General features: G+C 38.4%; 1 protein-coding gene across 1 annotated transcript in view; it reads left to right on the top strand.

The window, feature by feature from the left end:
* DIAPH2 (diaphanous related formin 2) overlaps positions 1 to 14,428 on the top strand; it is a 904,603-nt gene that overhangs the window by 550,263 nt on the left and 339,912 nt on the right. The window contains exon 24 of the mRNA XM_073013533.1: positions 7,087 to 7,212. Coding sequence (XP_072869634.1) covers positions 7,087 to 7,212 — 126 coding nt within the window. The remainder of the gene's footprint in view (positions 1 to 7,086; positions 7,213 to 14,428) is intronic.

The following is a 14,428-nucleotide window of genomic DNA, read 5'->3' as shown; positions in this document are numbered from 1 at the left end:
GTACTCCAGGTACCCTCATCACCCTGCAACCTCTAGTAAAAATATTTATTTCTCTCTCTCTCTCTTTCTTTGTCTCTCTCTCTCTCTCTCTCTCTCTCTCTCTCACACACACACACACACACACGCACGCACATGTACCCCCTACCTGAGAAATATTAGAAGTATTGTAGGCTAAGACCTAGTTAAATATTTAAATAATCATAACGTTAATTGATTCCCAGCTCTTAAGATTGAGGCAAATGTGTTCAAGGCAATTAATGAGGCAGGTAAACACATATTAATTCTTTTCTAATACGTTTGGGTTTTTTTTTTTTTTTGTCTGTTACCTTTTAGACAAGTCTAGAAAGCCAAAGTAATGAACTTTTAAATGCCAAGGAAATACAGACTATTGCATGGATTTTAATTTCCAGAAATATTATTTAAATTTGGAACTTGCTAATAAATCTGATAAATTGGCTGTTGATTAGTGTAATTGTCACTAGTTCCCGAACCTAAAATTCCATGTATCCTGTAAAATCTAAACACAGAAAACAGAATCTAAGTTTAGTTCTCTTTATTAGAAAAAGACCAATATTACGTTAAATTAGGCCATAGTAGGGGTAGCAGGTTGGAAATGTCTGCATTTTTTTCCCTTAGATTACATCTAAATTGTTGAATTCGTGGTAGCATGTATACAATGGGAATGTGTATGTTGGAAGGCAGGGCGTAGGAAAGAGGATAGTGAAATATAAAATGAATATGTACTAGGTATAATAATAAGTGCTTTATATTTATCACATCGTTTAACCTAAATGACTACTCTTTAAGGAAGATATCATCATCATCATTTTTCAAATCAGGAAATGAAGGCCTAGAGAAGCTAAGTCATTGACTTAAGATAACCTAGCTAGTAATACGTATGGCTGAGATTAGAACCTAGATCTGTCTGATTCCTAAAACCATTCCTATCCCATCCATTTCTGCCACAGCTGCATATATAAGTAACATGACCTTGTGCCAATGAATGATAAAGGGTACAGATTTTATTTCAAGATGCTGGCCTTCCAGGCTCCAGAAATACTGCTTTGTATTTACGATGTCCTGAGATGACATTACTTATACCCCTCCTTAAGAGTAGTGTATACCTTATGGAATTTTTGTATTAGATGAGTTAATACATAACACTACTTAGAATAATATCTAGCATATAGTAAGTACTCAGTAAATGTTGGTTATTACTTAAGAACTTAAGTAATGACTGATTCTTTTTTTTTTTTTTTCCCCCTGAGATGGAGTCTCGCTCTGTCACCAGGCTGGAGTGCAGTAGAGCGATCTCAGCTCACTGTAACCTCTGCCTCCCGGGTTCAAGAGATTCTCCTGCCTCAGCCTCCCGAGTAGCTGGGACTACAGGTGCCCGCCACCGCACCCTGCTAATTTTTTTGTATTTTTAGTAGAGGTGGGGTTTCACTATGTTGGCCAGGATGGTCTCAATCTCCTGACCTCGTGATCTGCCCGCCTCAGCCTCCCAAAGTGATGGGATTACAGGCATGAGCCACCACGCCCAGCCAGTAATGACTAATTCTTATACCACAAAAGGACTATTTGAAGGAACTGGGTATATATAGGCTGGATAGATTAAGAATATTCAACTGATACATTTCTTGTAAAATAGGTAGTAGACTTGTTCAGTGCTACTATGAGGCAAAATTAGGAGTAATAGATAAAAGTTTAAGTAGGCTGATTTTCATTATGAGTAAATAAAAAATTCTAATGATATCAACTGTCAACAATTGAATAAGGCACTTAGGATATAGGGAATACTCTGTTTTGGATCTAATATATGCAACACCCTAGATTTACTGGACACTCCTTCTTTGCCGTCTCCCACCTCCAAACCCAGGCTACTCATTTCTCAGCCATAGTGGGAAGTTAACACTGCTAGAAACAATTTCACCAATGAAGGAACAGGAGATGCTAAGGAGTAAGCAGGTAAATGAATTGCTCGCTGTCAACTCTAAGCAACTCTTTTTTTTTTTTTCTTTTTGCGACAGAGTTTCACTCTCTCGCCCAGGCTGGAGTGCAGTGGCACGATCTCGGCTCACTGCTACCTCTGTCTCCCAAGTTCAAGTGATTTTCCTGCCTCAGCCTCCCGAGTATCTGGGATTACAGGCGGGTACCACCATGCCCAGCTAATTTTTTTGTATTTTGAGTAGAGACGGGGTTTCACCATGTTGGCCATGCTGGTCTCAAATGATCCACCTGCCTCAGCCTCCCAAAGTGCTGGGATTACAGGTGTGAGCCAAGGCACCTGGCCTGTAAACAACTTTTCTAAGTTACATTTGTTTTATCTGGAGACCAGGACTGACTAGATAATTTTTGGGTCCGGGTGCAAAATGAAATGTGGTACCCCACTGCAAAAATTATTAAGAATTTCAAAATGACAACAAAGTATTAAACAAAGTGCTGGGCCCTTTGCAGCATGGTTGCACAGGTTGTATATCCATGAAGTCACAGGTTGCATATCCATGAACCTGCACAGGTTGCATATCCATGAAGTCAGCCCTGATAGAGACAACCTGAGACACTAAGCAACCAACTTTTTTTTTTTTTTTTTTTTGGTAAAGCTATGACAAGTTCTGGAACTTACTCTCTTGTATTTGCTGTCTTTCGCTCATGCCCTTTTCTCTGGGATTATATCCCGCTCACCCCAAAAAGGCCTTAACAAGTGAGCTCTAACTTAGGCTATGTTTTACAGGGCCTTGGACTGTGATACTCTGTAACCTGAGTTTTTCAAATTTAAGACGCTGGTCCAAATCTCCTTTAATGTCACTTTTACCTCAAAGATAACATAATTCCCCCAATGGAAGGATAAACACTTTACATAATGACGTTGTTTAATGCAGCCATAAATTTCTGTATAAGCTAGAATTCTCAGATTATTACATCTCCAATATTTAATTCTCTTTTGTTCAGGCATAATATGAATAATTCATTAGAGGGGAAGAACGGAAGAGCCTAATAAAGAAAGATGCCCTTTACTTTTTTAAACTTTTTCCCCTTTCCTCACATTCCCATTTGTCTAAGCATCTTCCGAACCACCTCTATATATTGCTAGACAGATTTCAACTCCCTGCTCTCTTTCTCTACTTATATAATAATGGGTATGGTAACTTCAAATCATGATGATTATATCTAACCCCTCTCCCTGTACTTTCAGTTGTGGAAGTAGACATAAATTTAAATGTGAGCCAAAACTTCTTGAAATGTACATATTCATCTAATAAATATTTATTGAGTGATAAATACTGAGCACAGTGATAAGTACTGAGGGAAAAGCAAAAAATCAAATATAGATCTTACCATTAGACAGCTTGGAGTTTTATAAAGGAGACTGTTGTTTATGTATATGAGACAGAAAACAATTCTTATTCAAAGCAGAAGGTGATAGGTGGAAGATCACTTAACAAACAAAAAGTGCATATGAAATGGTAGAGAATTTGGAGTAGAGCTCTGGAGAGATTTATAGAGGACTAAAGATTATACATGTGAAATTCGGGAGGACAGATGTTCAGAAAAATACTGATTTATTCAGAATGCAACTTTAGGGTAAAAGCAATTTCCCTGGGTTAAAATATATTCTCACTTATTACTTGACATATGTAGACTGCTGTGTGCATAGCAGTTTGATTAGGCTAGTTTTGTATTGAATTATTAGACGATGAAGTCATTATCATCATCATCATCCCCTTTTGACTAGTGCCGTTACTATTGTGACCTAAACCTGGCCTTTGAGCACATTTTGTTTATTACAGAAAGTTAGCGTGAGTTTATTTCTAAGGTAAGGGAGGAAAAATAACTTCTCCTTTTCCCCATTTTAGGTTCATTGGCCACGGTCTTTATACCAAAAGGTAGATTAGCACAAGAAAAGAATGCAAATTTATTTAGGTTTTATATAACTTGGGAGGGGAGCATTCATAGGGAAATGAAAATCCAAAGAAACAGTTAAACCTGAGTGTTTTCTATAGTATATTTGATGAAGAATGGAGAGGTGTGGAAAAATATGATAGGGAGAAGAAAGAGTATGAGCTAAGTATAATAAACTGGGAGAAATTTAGCAAGAACTATTTGTTCAGATTTCTATGTCCCTTTGTCTTCAGAGATAAGGATGTTGGTTTCCTCAGGGTGCATATAGGCAAGTTAGCTCTCAGACCCGGCATGGTGGCTCACGCCTGTAATCCCAACACTTTGGGAGGCCGAGGCGGGTGGATCATGAGGTCAGGAGATCGAGACCATCCTGGCCAACATGGTGAAACCCTGTCTCTACTAAAAATACAAAAATTAGCTGGGCATTGTGGCACATGCCTATAATCCTGGCTACTTGGGAGGCTGAGGCAGGAGAATCACTTGAACCAGGGAGTCGGAGGTTGCAGTGAGCCGAGATATAATGCCACTGCACTCCAGCCTGGCGACAGAGTGAGACTCTGTCTCCAAAAAAAAAAAAAAATTCTGTCACATGAGTTTTTGGTTTTCTCTTTAAGAGAAAGGATCAATCTGTGTTGCCCAGGCTGGAGAAGAGTGGCACGATCATGACTCGCTGTGGCCTCAACCTCCCAGGCTCAAGCGATCCTCTTAACTCAGCCTCTTAAGTAGCTGGGACTAGGCACATACCACCGCACCCACCTTATTTATTTATTTATTTATTTATTTATTTATTTATTTATTTGAGGCAGGGTCTCACTCTGTCACCTAGGCAGAAATACAGTGATGCCATCATAACTCATGGCAGCTTCAGCTTTCTGCACTCAAGCAATCCTCCCACCTCATTTTCTTTTTTTTTATTTTTCGTAGAGACAAGGTCTAACTAGGTGGTTTAGTCTGGTCTTGAACTCCTGGGCCCATGTGATCCTCCTGCCTCAGCCTCCCGAAGAGCTGAGATTATAGGTGTGAGCCACCATGTCCAGCCCAGCTTATTTTTATATTTTTTGTAGAGATAGGGTTTTGCCATATTGTCCAGACTGCCCTTGAGCTCCTGAGTTCAAGCAATCCATCCACCTTGGCCTCCACTAGTGCTGGGATTACAGATGTGAGCCCCCACACGGGGCCTACATGAGGGTCTTAAGACCTGCGCCCAGGAAAGATCAGATAGTCCTTCCTGCAGGTGTCATTTCTAAAAGTTCTTCAGCTTAAAATACTCAATATGCCAAGGTACCATATTTTTGGGTCATGTGCCCTGAACTTCACCATGTCCGTGTAACCTAACTAACATATGTGACTGGTCAATGTTTTATCTTCATTTTTTTTTTTTTTTTGAGATGGAATTTCATTCTTACTCCCCAGGCTAGAGTGCAGTGGCAGGATCTTGGCTCACTGCAACCTCTGCCTCCTGGGTTTGAGCGATTCTTCTGCCTCAGCCTCTCGAGTGGCTGGGATTACAGGCACCCGCCACCAGGCCTGGTTAATTTTTTTGTTTGTTTTTTGTTTTTGGTAGAGACAGGGTTTCACCATGTTGGCCAGGCTGACCTCAAACTCATGACCTCAGGTAATCCGCCCGCCTCGGCCTCCCAAAGTGCTGGGATTAGAGGCGTGGGCCACCATACTTGGCCTGTCTTCACTTTTTCAATCAACCAAGTGGGAAAGGAGAAATCTTTTGAATGATTAGAATATAGCAGAGAAACCTAAGTGAAATAATTCAATTTTAAAATCAGAGAGAATTATTTCTTCCATAGCAAACTCATCCTTTAAATAAAGCAAGCAATGATTGGTGAACCATTAGCAAATTTTTGATAAAACTCTCTTCTGCAATAAAGAATAATTTCCAAGCTTGTCAGATCTAAACAAATGGAACTAAATTGGACAGAGCTATTTAAACTGACAGATTAATAGAAAAAAAGTAGTCTTTAGTGTTGGTGTTTGATTTTTAGTCTCTTGAAGTTCCATGTATATTTAAGGTGTTTTCTCCTCATTGAGTTATAAAGATGTGCCCGTCAACATGATGAATTTGTATCTGAACAGTTTGGCTGAAATTTGCCAAGGGGTTGATTTTGGCAGTCTCTTGAATTTTTCATTGTAATGCTGATATGTCTCTGCATAAGACTAACTTTGCTTAAAAATAAGAAAGAATCATAGTATTTTTCTATTTATGTTTCATGGTCCTTTAATGAAAATAACAGTATTTCAGAGGCCAGGATTTAAAAACCAATGTCACGGGCTATCTATCAAATTATAACACCTACCTCATCTTTGCAACTAGAATCTTGCCAAATGCTGTTGATATTGATAGAAGTGTTTTCATACATAATTGGTAGTTATGCAGCAATAGAGTATCTATAAAATAGTTGCAAGTTAAAAAAAAAATTACCCGGTAAAAAGACAGTCTCCTGACAGATCTGAAAAATGTGCTTGTATTTAGGAGCAGTTTGAATACAATACTTAAAATTATTACTTGTCAGTGAGAGAAAAAGGAAGGTGCAGAGAATGTTAGGGGTAATTACAGCAAATAATGATGGTGTTTGAGGGCAGGCTGAATCTTTGTGGGTATGTACGTTCATTTGTGTTTGCTGGGGTTTGCTCTAAATAATCTTTCTGTATCAACAGTTATTTTTCACTTCTCTTTGAAAAGTACTAGCGATGGGAACTTTTACCATAGATATTGGTTTATAAAAATCAGGATATTTCTACAAAAGAAAAATATTTGATCCTTTTATATAATTTAACCTTAAATCATTTATAGAGCTAAGAACATGCATTAATAACATGTCTTTGAACCTTAGTTTTTCTTTAATCTTCAAATTAGATTTTAAAGAATGAAATATTAGGAATTCCATCAATAAATTTAAATTGAAATGGATTCATTTGAACTAATGGCTGAGTAAAATGGTGACATTCCCATATTAAACATGATGATTTGGTATATTATATAACACATTTTCATTTATTTCATGGAGAGTAGAATTTTTATGAGCAGTAATTCAGAAAAATGTGAGTTGCCTTCATGGAACTATTTCCCACATTTTTTTAAAAAAAGACTTTAACTGATAATATCTCCTTTTAGATGTTTTGTGGAACACCTGGTAAAATATTCTAAATCCTTTGCACTTTGTTCTTTAGTTTCAGCTCAAATTCTCAAGAGCAACCTTGCATCAATGGAACAACAAATTGTTCATCTGGAACGTGACATCAAGAAATTCCCCCAAGCAGAAAATCAACACGATAAGTTTGTGGAAAAGATGACCATATCCTTTATTTATTTAAGCATTTTGTCTAGTTTTTAGTCATTATGTCTGTCTGTCTACTAACTGTGTGGTTAGTTCTAGATTTACTAGTCTTTTCACACCATCCGGATGAATTTGTGTATATGCTGTTTTTCTATTAGTAGCATAAATTTTGTTTCATGATGTTTTCAACCAGTAGGCAAGGGAACAATTAGATTTTTTTAAAATGCTATTTCTCAAAGAAGAATTCCATTTGAAAGCCCACAGGATATGCAAGGTAAGTCTTAAGAGGCTTGATGAAGCCTAAACAAAACAAAACAGAATATTCTTATATAACCAAATGTTTAAAGTAAATGATCAACAGAAGATTTTTTTTGTCTGAGATTTTTTTTGTGTGTGTATACATTTTCTGAGGGCATGTGTGCATTTTCAAGGACAATAAGAGGATAACTAATATCACTAGACTGAAAGGACTGTGAAGAATAAATGGATACATGGTTGGATGGATAGATGAATTGATCAGTAGATGATATATTTACATAAATTATAGTAGATATCTGTATAACATTAAGCATTTCTTGTTAAATAAATATTTTTTGAAACTTCTAGTTTATAGCAGTATATTCATATAAATCATAAAAATATATAAAAGGAAAACTTGAGAAATAGCATTTAGCTTGAATTGTTTAATGTTAAATCTGGTATCTAAAGATAAACTACATTAGAACTGATTTTTTTATAATTTTCTATTTTTGTTTTCAAAACTTAAAGCCATATCCTCCTCCTCTGGGTTTAAATAAATATCTTGAACTGCAGATTGATTCACCATTTTATATCTCTAGAGGGAATAAATACTGTAAATTCTTTATCTGATAATAAGTAAATTCCTTCAACAACTATTTGGCAGTCACCTCGTTTCAAGGTTAAATCTATTGCCTTTTTCTTTTCTGATATGCTTTACTTTTTGCCCAACTTGGAAGTTACAGTGCTGAACTTGAATTACTTAAGAATAGCAATTTAGATTTATGTAAAAAAATATTTTAACTCTCAGTGTTTTGGTTCATTAATGAATACTGTGTTTTGTATGGTCCTTTAGTGATTCTGAGTACCTTCATGAATACAAATATTGGCAACATAAGTTTGTGAGTGATTGGAGGCAGGGAATCCACAAAAATAACCTTGACTTGCATTACTGGCCACGTTGGAATACTTAATATGAAGGTTTCACTTTATTGCTGATTACGTTTTTTTTTTTCAAATATGTTATATTGTCCTGTGCCTGGAAACACCACCTCCTTTTTCACCTTTCGATTTTGGTTCTTGCCTTATATTTGAATTTAATTCCTGATCCCCTTTTTCTTTTGAACATTTTCTTCTACTGTTGGCTTATAGCCACACAACAGCTTGCAACATTGAGTCTTTGTTGCTCATTTAGAAAAAGAAAAGTAATTTCAAACCCTCGTGAACTTGGCCTGGACTCCTTATTTTATTTCTCTCTTTATGCAGGTAATTAAGCACTTTAAAATGAAAATCCAGAGCCTTCTGTATCTGTTTGTTACAGATGAATGGTTATTCTTCATTTAAGTGGCACTAAAGTGTGACTGTTTGTCCACAAGGGGATTGAAAACTGTATTAAAATGTATGGGGCTGTTACTTTGCATATCATATTCTTTAAAGAAACAAAATAAAGTACACAGCAATTTATTTCAGAGAAAAAATTTGAATATTGACTTGGGTTGGTTAAAAACTATGAATTAATGGATTATAATGATAAAACTGTGGCTCAAGTTATTCTTCCTTTGAAAGACTTCTTGGTCACCCATTGAGAGTTTCTGTCTTCTAGAAAGAGACAAACAAAATGCATAATCATTATATGTATGTATATGAGTTCTGGTGCCTACATAATATATATATTTTTTACCTTCCTGGCAATGCTAAAAGAGAAAGATATTTTATTGTGAGATACTTGATCCTATTTTAAAAATAGAACAATGATTCCGTTTCTAGTATAGGATCCTTTGTACTCGATGATCTTTCCAATGTTTCCATCCAGTGCCAATACATTGTATTGCTTCAAGTCACTGGCCCTTTAAATTGAATAATTAGGGGCACAAGTATGGGAGTAGTTTCCATGGAAAGTAACTTTAGCTACTTAAACAGTAATCTCTCTATGAGGACTGAGTTCACAAGCTGAAAAGCACTCATATGCCTTTGGACTTCAGAATAGCAACAGTTCTATAGTTAGCAGCAATGGCATGATGGCTTCAGGGCAACTGAATATGCAAGTTGAATCTTCAAATCTCCAAGTCAGTCTGTGTCCTGGAGCACCCTATATTTACCCTTACTCTTTCCCAATTTTGATTGAACACTTACAATATGCTAGACATTGCCAGGCATGAAAATTGAACAGTACACAAGATGATAGAAAACTTGACCTCAGGCTGCTGACAGTCTGACATGTGTATGTTCTCTGTCTTGCTGTCCCCATGGGAGAGATTATGTATGGTTTGTTAATTACTATATGCCCACCACAATGCCTACCACCTAGCACAATGTAGGCACTCAGTAAATGTGTGTTGAATCACACAGTATTATAGCTAGAGACAATGAAGATCATCTAGTCCAAGCCCTTGCTTTTACTTAGCACTTCAAAATGATACTGTCAAACAGTGTTAGGCTGTGCTTATAGTTATAAAACCTTTCTTCATATAAATCTCACAAATGTGAGTATCATTGAATCACCTTTATAGAGCATGCTGTAAAGTATAATCAGTTTTAGGAGAGATCCACAGCTCCACAAGTAAATGTCAGAAAAAAATAGGCAAAAAACAAAAACAAACAAACAAACAAAAACCTTTCCAAGGCTGTTTCTAGCCTGCTGGGGCCAATGGCTTTAGAAGGAAACTCCTCACCTCTTTCTTCCTTTCTCTACACAAAATTGGTTGCTTGTTCTGACTCAGAAAAAATTAGATGGTATGGGAGAGAAAAATCAATGTTTCTTGACCCATTCTAAGGTTCATGGCTGACACCCTATAATACAATATTAACAAGAGCAAAGCATACAAATTTATTTAATGTGAGTTTTATGTGACACAGAAACCTCCATAAATGAAGACTCAAAGAAACAGGGAAAAACCATGTATTTTATGGGCAGTTGTGCAGAAGTATTGTAGCAGGACGAGCCGTAGACAAAACTCCTCAGACACTGAGTTAAAGAAGGAAGGGGTTTATTTGGCTGGGGGCATCGGCAAGACTCCTGTCTCAAGAGCCGAGCTCTCGAGTGAGCACTTCCTGTCCCTTTTAAGGGCTCACAACTCTAAGGGGGTACATGTGAGACGGTCATGATCAATTGGGCAAGTAGGGGGTACGTGACTGGGGGTTGCGTGCATCGGTAATTAGATCAGAACAAAACAGGATAGGGATTTTCACAGTGCTTTTCTATTCAATGCCTGTAATCTATAGATAACATAACTGATTAAGTCAGGGGTCGATCTTTAACTACCAGTACCAGGGTGTGGCTCCGAGCTGTCTGCTTGTGGATTTCATTTCTGCCTTTTAGTTTTTACTTTTTCTTTCTTTGGAGGTAGAAAGTGGGCATAAGACAATATGAGGGATGGTCTCCTCCCTTAGTATGACTGATGGATAAAAGGATATGATCTAATGGTAATAAGCTGGAGGGAACCCATCAAAACTGGTTCAGATTATTTTCTGTGTCTCTATATGACAGTCTTCCCCCAGGTATGGGGAAAAGACGCCTGTCATGTGAAGGCCTTGTTTTTTTTTTTGGAGATGGAGTCTCACTCTGTAACCCAGGCTAGAGTACAGTGGCGTGATCCTGGCTCACTACAACCTCCACCTCCAGGGTTCAAGCGATTCTCCTGCCTCAGCCTCCCGAGTAGCTGGGAGTACAGGCACATGCCACCATGCCCAGCTAATTTTGTATTTTTAGTAGAGAAGGGATTTCACCATATTAGCCAGACTGGTCTTGAACTCCTGACCTCAGGTGATCAGCCCGCCTCAGCCTCCCAAAGTGCTGGGATTACAGGCACGAGTCACTGTGCCCAGCCTATGTGTGAAAGTCTTTGGTGGAGAATGGAAGAGCTTAAAAAGTGATCTTCCTAGGTTTTATGGCTTGTTTCAAGGGAGAGGAATTCTAGTTTCTTTGACTTGCTTCAGAAGACAAAGGAAGGTAGGAAGGAGGGAGGGATAAGTTCAGAGACACCTTCTTGCTTCTGGTCCTCCTGGTATCCTTCAGCTCAAAGTATTCAGCATGCCAAGGTAGCATACTTCCAGATATTGTGCTCTGAACCCCAACACTTTACTTTTTTTAAGAAGTCAAAGCATCATTTTTACTTACTAATCCTTGCTTTTTCTGTCAGAAAAGAAACCCATTCTTAAAAGAGGGCTTCTTAGACTTTTAAATATGTGTTGTGGTCCATTCTTAACATCTTAAACTATCTAAAAAAGCACATCAACCACAGTGTTGACCTTACTGTTTATATCCAGTTGACAAATTCCTTACCACATTTACTTGCAGAGATTTTGTCAATGCTAGGGCTTTCTGTTGCCCAAAATCAGCTTAGCTTTTTGATTGACTGCTGGCTAAATCATTTCCCCAACCAGAGGACAGAGAGTGACTGAGCAGCAGGGGCACCATTAACACATTGACAAGAAGAGCTGACAGAATGTTAATGACATTAACACCCTGTCAACTAACTATCAACACCTGGGATTTCCTCATAGTATGAGGGAAGTCATTTGAAGTGGTTACAAATCAAGTTACTGAGGAGGCACATTATCCTTTCCAGATAATTCAAAACAGATTTGGGGTCTTCACTGCACTGCCATTATGTTAATTGTATTCCACCTTTATTTATTAAGAGAATAATTTTTAAGTAGATGAAAAAACTCACAGAACCACCAGTGACATTGATCACCTTTGAGAACATGCCAGTAACAGGTTTCAGGAAGATGATAATCCACACTTTGTAAAGCAAGTGTCATATAAAATTGACCAAACAAAAATGAAAGTAAAAACGACCCTCAAGAGCAAAGCTGTTTGTTTTGTTTTGTTTTTAATGAACGTAGTAATTCAGGTCATTTTCTGGTGCCTAAAGAAAAATTGAGAACTTCAGAGTAGGCTGGAGGGGGGAAGTTCTTCACCTCTGACTCTCTCCTTACCCTCACTGCCTGTTCCTCTCAAATGCAGAAAATTCGGAAGTTCAAAGCAAACATTTTTTTATGAGACTGTTCAGAGAGAGGAGGGTACAGGACTTAAAAGGGGGCATGGTCAGTAATACAGATAATGCATTCATTGAGAAGCAAATTGTTTTAGAAAGGGGGTTCAGGTGCAGTGGCTCACGCCTGTAATCTCAGCACTTTCGGAGGCTGAGGTGGGTGGATCACCTGAGGTAAGGAGTTCAAGACCAGCCTGGCCAACATGGTCAAACCCCGTCTCTACTAAAAAAACAAAATTAGCCAGGCGTGGTGGCACAAGCCTATAATCCCAGCTACTCAGGAGGCTAAAGCAGGAGAATCACTTGAACCTGGCAGGTGGAGGTTGCAATGAGCTGAGATTGCATCATTACATTCCAGCCTGGGCGGCAAAAAGAGCAAAACCCCGAAAAAACAAAAAACAAAAAAAACAAGGGGAAAAGAGTGCTTTTTAAAAAAGAAAGATTCTTAGCATTCTTTGAAATATACTCTCTTGACAATGGTACTGGTCAATGGAATTTTTAGTTCAATTGAATTTAAATAGAAAGTATAATCATTTATGATAATAATAAAATAGGCCAGGCACAGTGGCTCACGCCTGTAATTCCGGCACTTTGGGAGGCCGAGGCGGGTGGATCACTAGGTCAGGAGTTCAAGACCAGCCTGGCCAACATGGTCAAACCCCGTCTCTACTAAAACTACAAAAAACAATTAGCTGGGCATGGTGGTGCATGCCTGTAATCCCAGCTACTCAGGAGGCTGAGGCAAGAGAATCACTTGAACCCGGGCAGCAGAGGTTGCAGTGAGCTGAGATCACACCATTGCACTCCAACCTGGGCAACAGAGTAAGACTCCGTCTCAAAATAAATAAATAAATAATAATAATAAAATAGTAATAATAGTAATAAACTTTTATGAAAGAAAATCAGAGCCAGAAAGAAGTTAAAGTGGTAAAGGCAAATTTCATTCAGGAACTATTGCAATAGGAGAGAGACCTTACTATACAATGAGGCTGCATTCTGATACGACAAAGGCAAGTGGAGGTTTATAGCCAAGAAGCAGGGTGGGAGTCAGGCAGTGGAACATTACTAGAAGGAGATATCAAAGATAAGGGGATTCCCCCTAAACCAACTTGATAGGATTCTTGCTGAAGGCAGGCAAGGGTAATAAGATATGAAGGGTGGAAGATGAGGAATTTGACTGTATATGAAGGGTGGAGGATTTTTGCTAAACTGACCCAGTAGGATTATTGCTAAAACTGGACTGTCAGGGACAAGGACGGGGCCTAAGAATGAGGCCTAGTCAAAAAGAGGACTCAAGGCTGGGCACAGTGGCTCACACCTGTAATCCTAGCACTTTGGGAGGCCAAGGTGGGTGGATCACCTGAGGTCAGGAGTTCGAGACCAGCCTAGCCAACATGTTGAAACCCCATCTCTACTAAAAATACGAAAATTAGCCAGGTGTGGTGGCAGGCACCTGTAATCCCAGCTACTCGAGAGACTGACCTAGGAGAATCACTTGAACCAAGGAGGCGGAGGTTACAGTGAGCTGAGATCACACCATTGCACTCCAGCCTGGGCAACAAGAACGAAACTCTGTCTCAAAAAAAAAAGTACTCAGAGGAACCTGACTAAAATTTGGTTCAAGAGAGAGTCTTTGTCACTGTTTAGTGAATGTCATATGCCAGCCATTATGCTAAGAATATATATATCTATATATCTCTCTCTATATTTTCCTAAGTGACCTCCAAAGAAATACTATGAAGTTGGTAGTATTACTTTGTTTTATTTTATTTATTTATTTTTTTTTTGAGACGGAGTCTTGCTTTTATCGCCCAGGCTGGAGCGCAGTGGCACGATCTCCGTTCACTGCAAGCTCCACCTCCCAGGTTCACGCCATCCTCCTGCCTCAGCCTCCCGAGTAGCTGGGACTACAGGTGCCCACCACCACACCCGGCTAATTTTTTTGTTGTATTTTTAGTAGAGACAGGGTTTCACCATGTTAGCCAGGATGGTCTCAATCTC

This window comes from Chlorocebus sabaeus, chromosome X (assembly GCF_047675955.1).
Source record: "Chlorocebus sabaeus isolate Y175 chromosome X, mChlSab1.0.hap1, whole genome shotgun sequence".
In the NCBI taxonomy this organism is placed as follows: Eukaryota; Metazoa; Chordata; class Mammalia; order Primates; family Cercopithecidae; genus Chlorocebus; species Chlorocebus sabaeus.
The sequence above is the reverse complement of the archived record's forward strand: the minus strand, read 5'-3'. Positions and strand labels throughout refer to the sequence as shown.